Here is a 17,893-nt window from a genome sequence, read left to right as displayed (position 1 = left end):
TGTACCTAGTAATCCCATAAAACATTCATGTTTTTTCTTTTCCATTCGAAGAAGAAAAATTCAATATTCACACATTTAACCCTTAATACAAGAAATAATCATTTAAGCAGAAAAAATGAGAAACAAGGAATTTCAAACATTTTTCTCAGATTTTATTCCAATGTTTCATATAAAACGACCAAATAATTGAGAGAAGTAAGATATTCTAACAAATTAGTAATTGCCAATATTAAAACATAATACATATGTATGTACATAAAATTATAAGTGTGTCCAAAATAAAATTGTCCTGTAAATTTTTTACATTGTTTTACTCCTGTGAAAAAATTACTAATAACTCACATATTTCTCTCAATTTTATGATGTCACATTACTATCTAGGTTTCATTATAATGTATTATTAAAAATTATCTATCTTGGACAGAACTTATATTAAAACAATTGACAGTAATTATGTTATTTGTATGTGAATGTTGATGTCGCATTGAAAATTCTAGATTGAATTATTTGTAAGAAAATAATGACATTCTCATTTTCTCAATGTCTAAAGTTTTTTCAAGTTTTGTAAAGTAAAATTTATGGTTTTAAAAGTTTTTAAAATCTTACAGTTTACACTAGAAACAAATTTTGCATCAAAAATAAAATTTTCAATTAAAAATAAAATAACCAAAATGGGTTCATACATGGTTTTTTCTAAGTTTCACACTTTTATAATCCAAAATCAAAATCTTCGGTTTTTGGTATAACCAAAAAATATTTCTTTATGTTTGATAAATACTTTAAAATTTGACAATTATCACATATTTTTAAAGTTTATAAAAATTTTTTCAAGTTTTCCGTCTGGTTTATATTTTTTTAAATGAGAATTTTTTTTTCTTTTTGCGAAAAATTTCGTCATTTTTTCTCTTTTTAAAGTTTTTTTAAGTTTTATCCCAGACGGTCTATTATAAATTTAGAAAACGTATTATACCCAGGGCTATCGTTTGGCTCCAATTTGAAAGGTTATTTCCCCGGTTCCTCCTTTTGCACTTTTGTTCCGATTTTGTTTTTTCCTCAGTCAGACCCAAAAACAATACATATTTATAATTATTCGTGAAACAATTATTTTTCAGTTGAAAAATATAATTTCTAAGTAAAAACAAACTTTTTTTACAATATTTAAAAATTTATTAACAAAACCTTGGCTAACGAAATTATGTACATACACCTTTTTCTGCTAATTCAAAGCCACCACCTACTTTTTTAAGTCAAGTTAATCAATTAGCCAATTAAAGTTTCAAATAACCAAACTTAGGAAAATTCGTCGACGTTAGCAGATGAAATATGTTTGTATAGAATTTTTCCAATAGATGATAATATTGCAGTTTTGACATTTTAGTTGAAGACTTGAAAAATTTATTCGAAGCTCCCTCAGTTTAGCGCATTGTAGTGCAACAGCTGAAAGAGTATTTCTTCTGTTAATTTGATTAAAACTAAATTGAAAAACTCCTTTTGTCTTAAAATGGTAAGCAACATTTTAAATTCAAAAGAATTATTAAAAAATATTTATGAGAATAGCTAGGAATCAAATTGTGGTCTTTTTTAAACTTAAAGTAAGAAAATTTGAAGTACACATTTTTTTCATTTGAAGTACGGTTTTTCAACACCATTTTAATCTACATATATCATCAATAAGGCGAACGATAATAAATTGTTTTTTTTGATGAAATATAGGAATTGGCTCCACTTTTTTAAAAATGGCTCCCTTTTTTGAATATTCCTTCTCCCCATCCAAAAAACCAAACGACAATCCTTATTGTACCATACGGTTTGCATGCTAAAACTCTTTAAAACTGTTTGAAGTTTTATAAAGCTTTTTAAAACTTTCTAATACCAGACAGACTAAATAATTCATGAAAGTATGTAACCGTTAAAGTATTTTCTCTAAATACCTTTTAAAAAATTCACTTTTGTATATCGTGAACAACAAGATAGAACTTCAAAATAAAATGAAATTCAGACAGACAAAACAATACATAAAACAAAAATAGAAATTTCAATAAAAATACTATTTTCCGAATACAATGTTTACAAAGTTAAATTTTAATGAGTAGGTAAATCGACATACAACGCCTGAAGGAATATAGTATTTGTTTTGCAGAAGTTAAATATTTCAATTCAATATTGTCTTTGGACTCTTTCCTTTCGTTCTATACTAATCTGAGAAATTCTTCAATATACTTACGCACAAAAACAGTATATGTACAGTATGTACATATTCATGTATGTATTTTAATCTTGCTTATGTAAAATTTATAATAAATGTAGAATGGGTACATTAACATAGGTACATATGTATGTTTGTACATATTATTTTACTACGCGTTTTTGTAACTATTGAACATAACCCATTTGCACAAACCGAGTTTTCTAAGCAACATATCAAAAAATTCAAATTTTAACTTTAATTTTGATTAAATATATTTTCGAGCTTTTTCGGCATTATTTTGAAACCGCCAAGTCAGGTCACAGGTCCGGAGAATTGAGAGTAAGAAATAAAATACACTAAATAAAAAAAAATTTAGTGCTACATTTTTTAGGCTAGAATACACGACATAAAATAAAGTTTATTAAAATTATTATAAATTAAATTAGATTACAAATCAGATTTTGAGTTTTAATCATTATTTTAATTATTATTATTGTGCTTTTGTAATTTTAATATCATTGTAAAAAATATGATGTCCCCTACATGAAAACGAATATAAAAACATTGTAAGATACTTGTAAGATAAGTTTTTAAAGTTTCTTGATGCGGTAGTTTAGGTAAATCAGTGAATTAGGCTTACTAACAATGTAAAAATATTTCCTAATCTAACTGAAATCACATAGGTACCTAAAAAGAATTATATGGACTTTTAATATAAGAATACACATTTGCAATAATTTTTATGAATTATGAAGCGTATTAATTTAACTAATATAGTATACACATGAAAAATACATATGTATATTTGCTATACATATATTATATAAGAAGGCATTCATTGTAGACATATCATTCATAATTAGCAAACTTATTAATGTCAGATGTACATTTTCTCAAATTTGAAAATATACACAAAAATCATCTTAATACTTTGAAAAAATAATTTGCATTATTATTTTTCCGGCAATTTATTGAAAAATTAAAAAATTTGAAAATGATTTTGATGTCTCTTCACAACTTCCATAAGAATACGTGTAAATTCGTAAGCTGTGAATTGTTACTCTATCTTAGGGTCCAGGCCAACCAAAATATCTTGATTTTGAAGATTCCCTAAAAAAAAAATCTTCACGAATCCTTCAAGTCTTCAATTGAAGTTAAATTGAAAGAAGTAGGAAGCCAAAATATGACGATTTCAATTCGAACTAAATTAGACATCAAAAAGAAACTTTATGACATATAAAGTAGAATTAAATAAAGCGGAAAATATCAAAAAAAAATTGTCATGGAAGTAGCGTTACTATGCGTTGCCTATTAAATTGACTTTTTGATCAGAATGTTTTTTGTGAAGCTTTAAAAAATATAGAAAAATGTGAAGCTTTAAAAAATAAAAAAAAAATTCCAATTCATTAAAAAAACAAAACTTCATTAGCATTAAAAAGTCTTAATTTTGAAAATATTTCTGTATGTAAAATTAAAAAATTTTAAAGATTTTATTTTGAAATTTTTTATACAGAACTTGACAAAATAAGATTTTTAAGACCAAAAATTTAATTTTGAACATAAATCTTCACTATTTGCAGTGCTGGGTCCAGACCAATATTTCTGTCCGGCTGTGTTGCAATTCGTCTGATACACGGCTGATAGAAATACAGAGCTGGCCTGAGCCCTAAGAGAAAATGACAGTTCACAGCTGACGAATTATTGTATTCTTATGGGATCTGGCCCTTTTTAACATCATAAATCTCCCACTAGATCACCTTTTTTCAAATATTTAATTAGAAAAAGTTAAAATTCAATCTTTTTCTACTTTACTAGTGCTTACTTTCTTAAAGTTTTGTGTAATTAAAACATTAAAAAATTTATTTAAAAAAAACTTCCAGGCTCAGTTAATTTTCAAGATTTCAATAAAATGCTACACTACAAGAAAAAAAAATAGTGCAATTTTTTTTTTCGAAGTGTTTAGGTGATTTTAGTGTATTCTTTCAGTTTTGAAAAAATGTACATTTTATATTAACAAGTGTGCTAATTTTGTATCTATACCCAATATTGTCTCCCAAAATTCATACTTATATAATCACATATATATTAAATGAAATGATTTTCTGTAATGTCAAGGTCTGATATATTACATTTTAAGAAAAAGTGAGAGGATAATATGTGATTACATCGTTTTCTCAATGTTTAAAATTTTTTTCAAATTTTGTAAAATAAAATTTAGTGCTTTAAAAACTTTTAAAATCATAAAGCTGTCAAAACAATTGTTCTTTATGTATGTACCGTTTATATTTAATAAATATTTTGAAATTTATTATATTTTTAAAAAGGTTTTTAAAGTTCCTTCAACTTTTCCGTTTGGTTTATTTTTTTTTTCAAATCACAATTTTTTGTTCTTTGAAAAAAGTGACGTCACTGTTTTCTCTTTTCAACTTTTTTCGAGTTTTATACCAGAAAGAAAAAGGACTATTTTTTATGAAAAAAAAAATTATTTGACAACAAACTTATATTTTCGATTGTACAATTTTCTGGATTGAGAAAGGGATTTACGATTTACCCTTAATTTTTGTTTTCATTGTGTTTATTTTCGGTATTATATGTTCGTTTAATAAGGCAATGACAGCAGCAAAAATAATCTTTGCTTTAGTATTTCTAATTTATCAATATGGGACTTTTTGTTTTCACTTTCTTTTGTGTGGAATATAACAATCTCAGTTTTATAAAAGAACGATAAACCAACTAGCTGTCAGTAATTAAAATGTAACTGAGTTATTTTAAATTTTTGTATCGTACTTAATATACATAAGTTTAATACAATAATATACATAATACAATAATATACAATAAGTTTAATACAATAATATACATAAGTTTGCTGATCCATTTTTGAAATCTTTTCTCGAGCACGTAAAGTGGTAGCATCCTGGATCGTAAAAGAGAACGCAAAGCTTTAGCCCTGAATGCTCTGAGGTTAAAGAAACCACTAATCTATTTTTTGACAGTTATGAACTTGTTCTCTAAAATGACATCCTTAAAAAAGAAAAAGCTCCAAATGTTCGAAAAATGATTCTGGCATAAGTGATTGCTACCATTTTAAATTCACCTCTGTTTGACAGTATATACTGCTTACAAATTTTAAAATTTTTGTTTTTTTTATGAAACGGAAGCACTGCCTATATGTCACAACATTTAACACTTCATTAATTAAAAAAAAAACCTGGTTGGTAAATGATAGTGTTTTCTTCGAAAATAAAGCGAGTACGAATTACGAAAGGTATTTTATATTTTTAATAAAATTCTTTCAAAGGACCCATTTTACTACTACTTGTATCAAAATCGAAATGTTTAGAACAACTTTTGAATAACTAAAAGTTTATAATGAATTCTATGTTTTGTTTAATACTACTTTACTTAACTTCGACCAAATTTCATACTGCCGGCGATCCAATAATAAATAGTACTGACACAATCATCATCAAGAGATCCCCAATTTTAGATAATTTACTAATAGAAAATCCAGATTGTCAGGATTTAAAGTCAGTTTGCTCATTTTTAAAATTTCAAGATGATTTATCAATTTTAGTAGATTGCATACAAACAATGCCGTCATCCAAAGTTGAGTATTTAGATGATAAGTGTCAGCACGTAATTTTCGAAGCAACAAGAAATATTCTTAAAGATAGCCAAGTTAAAAAAATAACCGACAAACCTTGCAGCAGACACAAAGATAAATTTAATGATTGTCAACCAAAAGGAAACCAAATTGGATATTATTTATCTTGTCTTGTAGAAAAAGTGGATAATTTTAATGATATATCTATATGTCGTGACATAATTCAAAAAGTAAGGAAACAGTAAATATTTTCAAAAATAATTTTTTTTTGCTTTTAGCTTGAATCTATAGCATTCACTGATTATCGTTTAGTAACAAATTTTATTAAAGATTGTGGCACAGAAATTTCAAATCACAAATGTGGGAGAATCAGTTTAGAAGAAGGAAAAGTATCACAGGGAGAAACAATAGCATGCATGCAAGAAAAAATTAACGAACTTAGTTCGGATTGTCAAAAACGAATATTGAAATTATCTGAATTACAAGCGTCCAATTTTAAATTAGATCATCAATTTTTTATTTCATGTGAGAAAGATTACCAAAGATTTTGCCCTAATGATAGACCTGGTAGTGGAGAAATTTTGAAATGCTTAATAAAACAAAAAAATAATCCAGAATTGAGTGTCAAGTGTCGAGAACAAGTAATGAGAAGAGATAAATTATTGGCTCACGATTATCGCTTAAGCAAAGGTCTGGCTAAAAAGTGTAAAGATGACATAAAAAATAATCACTGTCGACGTAATGTGTCTGAAGACAAAAGTATTAGATTAGCACAAATACTTCTTTGCTTAGAATCGGTTATTAAAAATGGTACAAAAGTTGCTGAAGAATGTCGATCTGAAATAGATGATCACAGGAGAATGCTTATGATGGACTACCAATTGTCACCAGAAATTCTATCAGGTTATATGACATATGTATAAACATACCTTAATTATTATAAAAATACGTTATACTGCAGGGTGTTCTGATGATATACCCAAATTTTGTGGTGAAATTGAAGTTCAAAATTCTGCTGGAGGAGAAATAATCCACTGTTTGATGGAGCATGCACGTTCAAAGAGAAAAAGAGATCGACATGTTTCTTTTACTTGTATGAGAGCTATTGAAGATCTTATTAAAGTTTCTGACGTAGGTGAAGATTGGCGTGTTGATCCTGTGCTTCGTAGAAACTGCAAGTCGGTCGTCGATATAGCATGTCGCGACACAGATGGTGGGGATGCTCGTGTGATGTCATGTTTGATGAACAATATAGGATCTCAAGTTATGACGAACAATTGTGAGCAGTCTTTACTTCTTATTCAATATTTTGTGGCAAGAGATTTTAAATTAGATCCTCAACTCTATAGACTTTGTAGAGACGATGCCATAAAATATTGTCATGGTAAGAAAATCAAACAAATAATTATTTAAAAAACATATACATATTAAGTTATTGTCTTTAAGCGAAAAAAGATTGGGATGGCGACGGTGAAGGAGGGCAAATGGATCCAGAGAGAGGACCTTTAGTTCTTCCATGCTTGCATAGAATCGCTTATAGCGAAGTTACTGGAGAGCAACTGAGACCCATATGTTTACAACAAGTTAGAAGAGTAATGCGCCAGAGAGCCATTTCGGTAGAGCTTATACCAGAAGTTGAAGACAAATGTTTGGATGATTTGGCTGCACTTTGCTCCGATAAAACAAAAAAAGGTGAAGAAATGCAATGTTTACAAGATAACTTAGAGAAATTACAACCAGAATGTCGAGTAAGTGCATAAATATATAAAATCAAAAATTGTTATTTTTCGTGTTTTAAATTTTTAGAAAGCCGTGACAAAATACACAGAAGAAGAAGCGGGGCATATTGAATTAAATCCAATAATAATGAATGTATGCCAAGAGGCAATGAAAAATCATTGTGATCACATTCTAAAAAAAGGCAATGAACAAGGTCAGTTGATTAAAAAATAAAAAAATAAAAACTAACTAAGCTTCAAAATTTTTAAAAGGTGATATGATGGAATGCTTGATTTCGCATAAAAATGATCCAGATCTAAGACAAGATTTAAAGTGTCGAGCAGCTATAGAACATTTCCAAATTATATCATTAAAAAACTATCATTTCACATACAAATTTAAGCAAGCATGCCAACCTCATGTTATACGTTTTTGTTCTTCAAGTACTACAAAGTACGAAGTCGTCGCCTGCCTAAGCGAAGTAATGCGTAATGACACAATTCGGGGACAACGTCACATTATACCAAAAGAATGTCGGCAACAAGTCAAAGCACAACTTTATCAACAAAGAGAAAACTTAATATTTGACCCAAAATTAAAAAGTGCTTGCAGGAGAGAAATTTTGGAATATTGTCTAGATGCTCAAGGACCTGGCCAGGTTAGTAAACGCGAATTTTGTTAGTAAACGCAAACTAAAAATAAACGAAAACGTTTTCTCAAACATTTCGTATCGCGATTACTTGCGATCAATTTTTAAAGAACAAAATTAAAAAAAAGTTTCTTATTAATCTACTAGTACAAGGGTTGCATCCATATTCCAACAGGTTTACAGTTCTTACTCCCAAATCTTAAATTTTGCATATAAGTAAAAGTAATAACAATACCTATGAATTTCTATTTGTGCGAAATCAATGAAGTTTTATTATAAATTGCGAATACATAAAATTTTTATATTATTTGAACTTCATATTAGGAAAACAAAATTTTACAATATATAAGAAGCTTAAGTAAATCAATCTTCATTTTAAAATTTGTACAAACAAAAATTAAAAATTTGCCCTAATTATCATATATGCAACGAATAAAAAAATGTACATATTTTAAATTTTAGAAATTTTAATTATCGTACTAGAATGTGTTCGTATGTATTTATATTATTTTCCTTTATGTATTATATATTACAATTTTAGGCGCTTGAATGTCTTCAAATCAATACACCTCATTTAGGTTCATCCTGTCGTCATACCTTGTTTTCAATTAAAAAATCAGAACTAGATGACAGTTCAACAGACTATGTTCTTGTGAACACTTGTAAAGAGATGACATATAAATATTGCCAAAACTCAGACTTGGCTAAATTATTAGACTGTCTTAAAAATTTTAAGGATGAACCCAATTTTGATCAAAGATGTCACCTTGTAATTGTAAACAGAATGATTGAGCAAAATACAGATTTTCGTTTCAACCCAACATTGCAAAATGCTTGCGGTAAAAATATTGATCAGTTTTGTTCTCATATAGTAAGTGAAGCCAAACCAAACGAAGAGTTGAATGGAAAGGTTATAAATTGCCTTAAACAAAAATTCCGTGAGGCAAAACTAGAACGCCAGTGTCAGCAAAAAATGATTGAAATATTACAAGAACAAGCGCTTAATTATAAGTTAAACCCATTATTACAAAACTTTTGTAAATCCGAAATAAAAGTTCTTTGTAAAATCAATTCAAATGATAATGATGAACAAGGTGAAGTTGAAGAATGTTTGAAAAATGCTTTCCTTCAACAAAAAATTATTAATCAAGACTGCCGTATAGAGGTAGCAAATTTGATTTCTGAAAGTAAAGCCGATATTCACGTAGATCCCTTGTTACATAGAGCATGCACGGTGGATTTGTTAAAATATTGCTCTAATGTAAAAAGCGGAGATGGTAGACGTAAGTTAAAATTTTAATTGTAATACAATTCATTCATATATTGCAACAATTTTTATTTACATGCTTTATAATAGAGCTAAAATGTCTACAAATTATTTTACAAGATGAATCAAAAGCAATGGAGGAGGATTGTCGAAATAAGCTACGGAAGAGAATGGAAATGTTTCGAAATGCAGAAAATGTAAGTAAAGAAAACAAAGCATTTGTATTTTCTTTAAATTCCATTGATCTTACAGACACTTCAAATGCCACCAGAAAATATGGAGCAACTTATGAATCAAGTCGTAACGTCTCCAGCGAAAAAATTTTTCTTGGTCGTCTTGTTATCATTTGTTGGTATGATATTTATTTTGGGAATGTTTATGGGGCGGATTACTAAAAAAGCATATATATCAAAAAGCAAATAGAATTTTAAAATAGATATTAGAGAAAATACAATATTAGAACTAATTAAAATTTAACAGATTTAATTTTTGTTTCGAAAGAAAAATTTTTCAGGATTCGGTATAAAAAGCATTACATCTTAAAAAATTGTCATAGTTGCTTACAAAAACAATTTTTTAGTTAGTTTTCTATTTTACAAGACATTTAAAAATTACATATATTTTATATAAATATGTATGTGTTTGATGTACATACTTACATATATACGTATAAAATAAAATTTAAATCCAATAAATATTTTATAAGTTTTTCATGACTTTTATTCATCCAAATTTACGAAAGCAGAAAATTTATACCTAATTATGTATATATATACAAACAAACATATATAAAAATAATATTAAAATTTTTAATTTTATGAAAATATTTTAAACAAAAAACATAGGATTTCTTTGATCAAGGTTAAATTTTATTCGTCGCTTGTCATATTCCATGTCTAGCTTTGATAAATTAATTCTTTCACTAAAAATAAGGACGTTTTCTGTTAATTAACTAAATTACATATTATATCAAACTCACTTTTCAATATAAACTCTTCCTCGATAAGCAACCAAATGCGCATAATAAGCTGGAGCTGGATATGAAACAGCACGAGTGCATCTTGTATATACATGACATAAATTGTTTGTTAAAGATTGTAAATCATCAATATTATATTTCGAATCATCCCGTATAACTGCGTACTTTGTTGGCTTAGCTGTTCCTTGTATAGATTGATGAGACACCATAAAGAATTGGCATTCATTTGGATGTGTTATAACCGTATCAACTACAGTTCCTGGTGGAACATTGTTGAATTTTCCCACTCCCTGCTGCGGGAAAAATCTTGTACGATGACGCTTTTGTACTATAACACAAGTTATAGCAGGGCGAATTTTCAACTAATATTTATTGTTTTAGTTTCAGCATAATCAATAATTAAAAAATAGTTACCTTATAGCAAGCTTTGTCCATTTCTAATAATTCATACTTTTTAATTTGGGGAAATTGTCCATCTGAAACACCATCACGGTAGTAAATAATTTTTTTCGGATAGCATTTGTTATTTTTATGGTATATTTGCAAATGTGCCTCCAAGATTTCACTCATATTTGAAATCATTTCCTTTTTGGGATCTTGTAATCGATATTGTATATTATACTTAACACCATCAAGATCATGCGAGGCTGCAACTCCAACAACACTTGGTATTGATCGTTGATCGGGCGAAGGATGTGTGACATCTGCTCCAATAAACATTACATCTCTGTTTTTTAATATATTTGTAACACATGACTGATCGACTACATGCGCTGAGCCATTCAGTTTTGCATTAACTTTTAACAATATATTTTGTATAGTAGACATATTACATCTCTCAATCGTTCTTTTTTTTATGCATTGCGTCAGTAACCCAAATTTCGTTTCAGCTAACTGTTTAACTTTAGAATAACTATCTTGATTAAATTCACTGAGAATAACAAATACAAGTTCAATTTGGTCACTTTTAAATCTTTCAAAACAATTTTCGACATTTCGCATATCAGATGTGCGAATTATTGGAAATTCAAGCTGGACACCAATGTTGGAACCTTTCTTCAACTATAAAATTAAAAATATAAGTGACGAAAATTTTGTATAAAGTAAAAAATTTACAAAGTCTGCAAATTTTTTCGCATCTCCTTCATTAACATATCTTTCAAGACTTAACACTGCACATTTCATTGCTTTAGTCGGATTTATAAATTTTAAATTTTTGCGAAAGGGATCCCACACTCCTTCGGAGGGCTGACACTTTCTAAAAGAATAATTAAATTAAGGCATGAAAAAATAATATTATAAATATTACCCGTTCGCGTATTGCAAAGATGGTGCGTCAATAATTCGTCCCTCTAGTTTAATAAAATCTTTTCCAATTTCAATTTGAAATGATTTGATAGTTGGATCGGAGTTATGCTTGAACCTATCGAACTCTCTCATTGTTTTTTGTTTGCGCTCATTAGTTGTTGTGGCAGCGAATCGTATCATTTTTTGAACTTGTGCAGGACCAGCTTTTTTTAAAGTATATTGCCCTTTTTCTATCCTTAAAAATTCAGCGGGTATGTAAATAGTTTTCTGAGGATTTCCGACCCAAATACATGGCATTTTTGGATATTTTAATGGATAGTTACGTGAAGCAAAATATTGAGCAACAGTTATAATTCGGTTATTTTCATCTTTAAATTTTTCTGTATCTGACGACTGCTTTATTTCGTTTACTTTGTACGGTTTGTCTTTACTAGAAAAACATGCTGGTGGTCTATAAATTACCTTTAAACCACGTAAGGTATCATCAAGTTTTAATATCCATTTTCTATCAAGTACTTCATTGAGATTTATGTTAAAACGACCGCCTGGCAATTCACTTATCAGATCCAGAACCTGCATTTCCGATGGAAATGATCGATGACAAATATCAATGTTAAGCAACGGTCTTTCACCTAAAACCGCAGCTTGAAATAAACCAAACCATAATTCATATCCATCTCCTAAATCAATCCTTGAATTTGGCGGATTATAAAATGCTCTTCCACCAAAAACTGCTTTGTCGTAGCAAGGAGATCTCAAAACGATATCTAAACATTGCAACGCACGCATCGGTTTATCATAAATCGGCAAATTCCTATAGCTGCAATCAAATACAAGTAATTAAAAAATTTAATATATTAAAAAGTCTTGTCCTTTTTTTGATTTGCAAAAAAAAGTTATCAGATAATAATAGTGAGAGTGAAGTTTTGAAAATACATTTTAAATTTAAATAAAGTATTTTTTTTTTAATTAAAATAATACATTATGTAGTTATCTTACTCTTCCTTCAAGCATTTCAAATCAATTTCCAATGACTCGGTTTCCTTTAAAGTGACAGTCACTTCTTTCCCACCTCCATACTGGTCTGTAACTATTACCTAAACAAACATTTTTTTAATATAAAAATTTAATTAATAATATCTCTATAATTACTTTACAAGTTTTAACGTAATCATCGCTTAAGCGCAATGGACTATATACGTTACACCTCCCGTCAAACGCCAGCTTAATATTAGGAGGAAGATGTACTGCTTTGCAGTATTCCAAAAATGCGGGACGAAGAATACGTTTTGGTTTATCGGGTTCCATCCTAATGTCGTAATGATAAGCACAATCAATCATTTTTTTAATAATTAAATCCAAATAGTTAGTTTCAAGTAATATTTTACGCCCTTTCGTTCCTCTATCTAAATTAATATCAGTTCTTTTATACTGTTCAGTTGAAGAAATAGATGAAGAACTTTCTCGTGAAAATACGCTCTCTGACTTTACAGAAATAACACTTCCTGCTCTGGATTCACGTTGTTGTTCAAGTTTTTGCTGTTGTTGTTGTTTTTTTGGGAACTGCTGTTGTTGCTGTTGTTGCTGTTGTTGCTGTTGTGGCTGTTGTTGTCGTTGTTGTTGTTGCTCTTTTGGGTACTGCTGTTTTTGCCGTTGTTGTTGCTCTTTTGGGTACTGCTGTTTTTGCCGTTGTTGTTGCTGTTGTTGTTGCTGTTGTTGTTGCTGTTGTTGTTGCTGTTGTTTTGGATACTGCTGTTGTTGCTTTGGGAGGGAAGCCCAAAAAGCATTCGCGTCTTGTTGCTGCTCTTTTTGATTCCGCTGGTCTTGCTGTTGTTGTTGTTGTTGTTTTTGCTGTTGCTGTTGTTGTTGTTGTTGTTTTTGCTGTTGCTGTTGTTGTTGCTGTTGTTTTGGATACTGCTGTTGTTGCTTTGGGAGGGAAGCCCAAAAAGCATTCGGGTCTTGTTGCTGCTCTTTTTGATTCCGCTGGTCTTGCTGTTGTTGTTGTTGTTGTTGTTGCTGTTGTTTTGGAAGTTGCTGCTGTTGTGGCTCTTGGTTTTGCTGATCTTTTCTTTCTTTTTTTTTCCATGCGTCTTTTTCTTTTTTCTTATATGGTTGCTCATGTTTCTGCTGTGGGTTTTGTTGTTGTTGCATTAAACTTTGTTCTTTTCTCAAAATTTGGGGCTCTCTTTGCTGTTGCTGTTGCGGGGGATCGGTAACCTTCAGTTCTCTGAAATCATCAGCAACTTTTTTGATACCTGAAAATTAAACGTGCAATTAAAAAAAAAAAAAAAGACAATTTAAAAATATCTAAACTTTTACAACCGCGCTATAGCTTTACTATTGTTTTATAGCCTGTAAGTCACAGCCTACTATAGTTTTAAACGTTTTATACTTATATGTTCCATATAGTAAGTAGTAATTATGGCCTTATATTTTTTTTCGGCGTAAAGTTATTTGGTTTCTCATATTTTCTACATTATCGTAAATTTTTAAAAATAACGCGATGAAAAATTTTAAGCACTTTTAAGTTGTTTTGTTAAAAACTATTATTACTAATTATTTATATTATTTATTATTTTATATTATTTAATATTACTAATATTAATTATTAATATCATATTAATAAAAATATATTTTATAACTATTTAATATGTCAATCAAAATTTAAAATCAGGAATTTTCTTCTTTTTTAACCTCTGGGAGCCATTTTCTTCGTTTTAATCTCCGGGAACCGTTTCTAACTTATATTATTATTGTTGTTATGTAAATTTTCACCCTGTGTGCTCGTTTCACCCAGTGTTCTCAAATGTTAACATAAACAATGGTAATTTAGTAATATATTCTTCAATCATTCAATTTTCTTTTTACTATATTCATTTATTACATTCATTATTTGATATTCTCTTTCCAGCAATTCCTTTATAATATCATCTGGATCATATGACAGATGAAGATGCCTGACCATTACCCTTATAGATCTGGTCTGCTTGTTTTCGTATGAGTGCCACTCCATCTTACCACTGCTTGCGTAATTCGTGAACTCTCTGTGTTCTATTTCCGTATTTACATTGATCTTGACCTGATTGTACTAGCACCGTTCTTACATTGATCTTGTGATGTTTTTGTTCCTGACTTTTTTCAATTACGTTTTTATTGTTCTGTGTAAGTGTACTGAATCCAATTGAAAATCAGTGTTAAAAATCCAAGTGCAAAATTTTATATAAAATTTTCAAAAAAAAAAAAAGAATTTTGAAGTAAAAGAAATTCATCGAGAAAATACTAACTATCAGAAAAATCATGCAAAAATGTGGCAGCAACTAATATAAGTATTTCAAGTGATCGATCTTCTTGACAGATCTTTTATCAAGATAAAAATCAAATCTCGCATGACTGATAGGGCCATTACTAATAAATTACACATAAGCAAAACTATTTATAGAGGAAGAAATGCCAATTCTTGGAGTTATTTTTTAGCAAGGTATTGCTCGTCCACATGTTCCTCAAAGAACTTTGTAATATTTTGTGTAACGTGCATACCAGATGTATTATAGAAAACAGCGTATCGAAAAAAATCCTAGTACTGTAGAATAGCTCAAAGATTTTTTAAAATAACAGTGATCCGAACTTCCTGCAGAAATTTTACAAAACCTACTTAAGTCAATGCCTAGAAGAATAAATTTCTGTATAATCATGAAAGATTATTATTTTAGGGGATATTATAATGGTCTTAAATTTATACTCAGCTAATATTTTAACTTTTTTCTATATTCTTTTAACCGTTACATTTTTATTTTTTCATTTCTTGTAAAAAACCCAATATAAAATAGGTACGTTTTTTTAATATTTAATAAATAAGAGCAAATTTAAAATAAGAAAATCAAATGCTTCTGATTTTTTTGTCTCAATATTTATGCATAACTGTATATATCAAGTAAAATACATTTTATTTTAAAAAAAGATTGGATTTTTTAGTTTCGTTATTATATTTTGTTGTTTTTCCGTTTCTGTTTGTTAATTGTTTGTGTTATTCACTTTTTGTTTTTACACATTTTTTTTCTCAAGCGACAATTCGAGTTACAAATTTCTTGGAATCAAAAACGCAGTACCCCGGGGACTTTAATACTTTTTAAAACTTGTCAACTTAAGTTATACTTAATGTAAAAAAAAATAATAATCTAAAACTGTAATTCTTAATAATTGATCCAAAAAATTAAATTTTTATTTAAAAGATTTGAAATATTTACGCTAAACTATTTATACATAGTGTATGTTTGTATATTTGAAAACATTGTTTTTGAAATACGACGGGTATTATTTTTATGTACATACATATTTACATACAATAATAAGCATTCCACAAAATTAAAATGTATATATGTAAATATTGTGTCCATAATATATTTATTTTAAAAAAGCAAGTTATTTACTTTTCAAACCAAAAATTTTAAATCTTCAGTTGAGTATATAATTGCTGTACAATCAAATACGAGTATATATAAATACATAAGTATATTACATACATATGTACGTAATGAAACCTCACAAATAATGGGAATTCCCCTTATTTATGCAATTAAACAACCAACCTTATTTAGAAAAAGAATATTTTTAATTATTAAAATTATAGTTTTTTTCGAAGGCAAAGTTTATCAATTTTGCTTTTTAGTATCTTATAAAATGACGTCCATTTCATTAAAAATAAACTTTTTATATTTTTAAATTATTAAATACATGTACATAAAGTATGTATGTACATATGTAATTACCTGAAGTTCCAGGTTTGTTATCTTGTTCATTCAACGTTTTTTTTTCGGCCTCCTATATGTAAAAAATTTATTTAAATTGAAATTACTTAATTTTCATTTTTAATTTGCAAAATCGTATATACCTTCACATTTTTAGAGTCATCTTTTTGTACATCTTCCTTTTCTTTTTTATCTTTATTACCTCCTTAAAATTAAAACATTATGAATAATTATGAAGTTAAAATTTTTATTTGAATAAATACTTTTTCTTCCCATTTTATCAATTTAGTTGTTTTTATTTTTACAAATATGCACAATATTACTAGTACTTTCCAGAATATCAAGTAAAATTCCTATGATGAGTAAAATGGTTTCTAAAGTGCACTCCACGTATTTCACAATGCTAGGGATGCGCTTTTTTTTCAAGCTGTCAGTCAAAAGCCAAATATTGATCATTGTCTTGAATCGATAATCGATTCGTTTATCGAAAGCAAATCGAAAATTTAAACCAAAAATATTAGTTCATATTCATTAAAATTAGTTCATACGTAAATTTATTTAATACATATATATTTAATAAATAAATCAAAACAAAAACTAATTATCACTTAGAATATTTACATAGTGCTATGCTTATGCAGAATTTTATTTATCTAATTTTTATTCATAATTTACAAAAATAATGATATATCTCGATTTAATGCCAATAGAAATTCACAGTTTACCCTTATAACTTTAATATTGAACATTAATATCTAACCCATTTACACATACAAGTTACTTGCAAGCAAGTTTGTATAATATTAATTGTCAATTAGTTTTTCGAAATGTCAAATTACTTGCTATTATGACGTAGGCGTTTAGCAAGTTAATTTTTGAAAATGTTTTTGAGAAGAAAACAACTAGCAATATATATACATAATTGTTTATAAATTTTAGAAACCATAAAACAAAATTCAAAAATTTTAAATTAAAAAAAAAAAAATCAAAACAACAAATTTTTTTTTGTGAATTTCTCAATATGTCAAATTACTTGCTCAAATTACTGGCAGCAAAATTTTCTTGCAAGTTGAACTGCAAGTAAACAAGCAAGTAGAAATATTTCAATGTGTTAGTAAAATTTGCAAAACACAACTTGCAGCAGCAAACATATTTTTCGAATACGAATAAGAAATGTCATAGTAACTAAATTCTCGAGATACGACATCTTCTAATACGACATTTCAAGTTACGACATAATATAAATTTGGACTATTTTTATTCGACTTGCAACATTGTTCCTGACACGAATTAAAAATTTTTTAATTTTTTTTTTTATAGATTGTAGTGGTTTTTAAATAAAAATCTATACCTAATTTAATAATAAGGCAAAAGTAAAGCACATACTTTAATAATATACTCTTTCAAGTTAAAAAATACTAGTCAGTGGTT

The 17,893-nt window shown here is 28.1% G+C and overlaps 2 protein-coding genes across 2 annotated transcripts; one reads left to right on the top strand and one right to left on the bottom strand.

The window, feature by feature from the left end:
• The first annotated feature begins 5,391 nt into the window (after positions 1-5,391).
• LOC129613570 (Golgi apparatus protein 1) lies at positions 5,392-10,138 on the top strand. Its single transcript, XM_055527692.1, has 9 exons — positions 5,392-6,025; positions 6,074-6,698; positions 6,757-7,179; positions 7,242-7,543; positions 7,602-7,728; positions 7,787-8,172; positions 8,705-9,446; positions 9,521-9,627; positions 9,683-10,138. Exons 1-9 carry the CDS (start codon positions 5,561-5,563, stop codon positions 9,851-9,853), a joined length of 3,348 nt encoding a protein of 1,115 aa, XP_055383667.1. The 5' UTR covers positions 5,392-5,560; the 3' UTR covers positions 9,854-10,138.
• Positions 10,126-16,861, bottom strand: LOC129613569 (protein argonaute-2). The gene is made up of 10 exons (XM_055527691.1): positions 16,726-16,861; positions 16,606-16,667; positions 16,484-16,535; positions 12,870-13,972; positions 12,717-12,814; positions 11,719-12,537; positions 11,526-11,667; positions 10,824-11,471; positions 10,410-10,771; positions 10,126-10,352 (listed from the first exon to the last, which is right to left on the bottom strand). The coding sequence occupies exons 1-10, from the start codon at positions 16,736-16,738 to the stop codon at positions 10,259-10,261; spliced, it is 3,393 nt and encodes a 1,130-aa protein (XP_055383666.1). The 5' UTR covers positions 16,739-16,861; the 3' UTR covers positions 10,126-10,258.
• Between the last annotated feature and the right edge of the window lie 1,032 nt (positions 16,862-17,893).

This window comes from Condylostylus longicornis, unplaced genomic scaffold, assembly GCF_029603195.1.
Source record: "Condylostylus longicornis isolate FDR11 unplaced genomic scaffold, ASM2960319v2 ptg000084l, whole genome shotgun sequence".
In the NCBI taxonomy this organism is placed as follows: domain Eukaryota; kingdom Metazoa; phylum Arthropoda; class Insecta; order Diptera; family Dolichopodidae; genus Condylostylus; species Condylostylus longicornis.
The sequence above is the reverse complement of the archived record's forward strand: the minus strand, read 5'-3'. Positions and strand labels throughout refer to the sequence as shown.

Excerpts from the sequence above, each read along its gene's own strand:
- LOC129613570 (XM_055527692.1), top strand. The coding sequence starts at position 5,561 with ATGAATTCTATGTTTTGTTTAATACTACTTTACTTAACTTCGACCAAA. Across the intron at positions 6,699-6,756 it reads GTCACCAGAAATTCTATCAG|GGTGTTCTGATGATATACCC; the intron begins GTTATATGACAT and ends GTTATACTGCAG. Across the intron at positions 7,180-7,241 it reads TGCCATAAAATATTGTCATG|CGAAAAAAGATTGGGATGGC; the intron begins GTAAGAAAATCA and ends ATTGTCTTTAAG.
- LOC129613569 (XM_055527691.1), bottom strand. Across the intron at positions 13,973-16,483 it reads TAACAAACCTGGAACTTCAG|GTATCAAAAAAGTTGCTGAT; the intron begins GTAATTACATAT and ends TTTAATTTTCAG. Across the intron at positions 12,815-12,869 it reads ATTACGTTAAAACTTGTAAA|GTAATAGTTACAGACCAGTA; the intron begins GTAATTATAGAG and ends ATGTTTGTTTAG.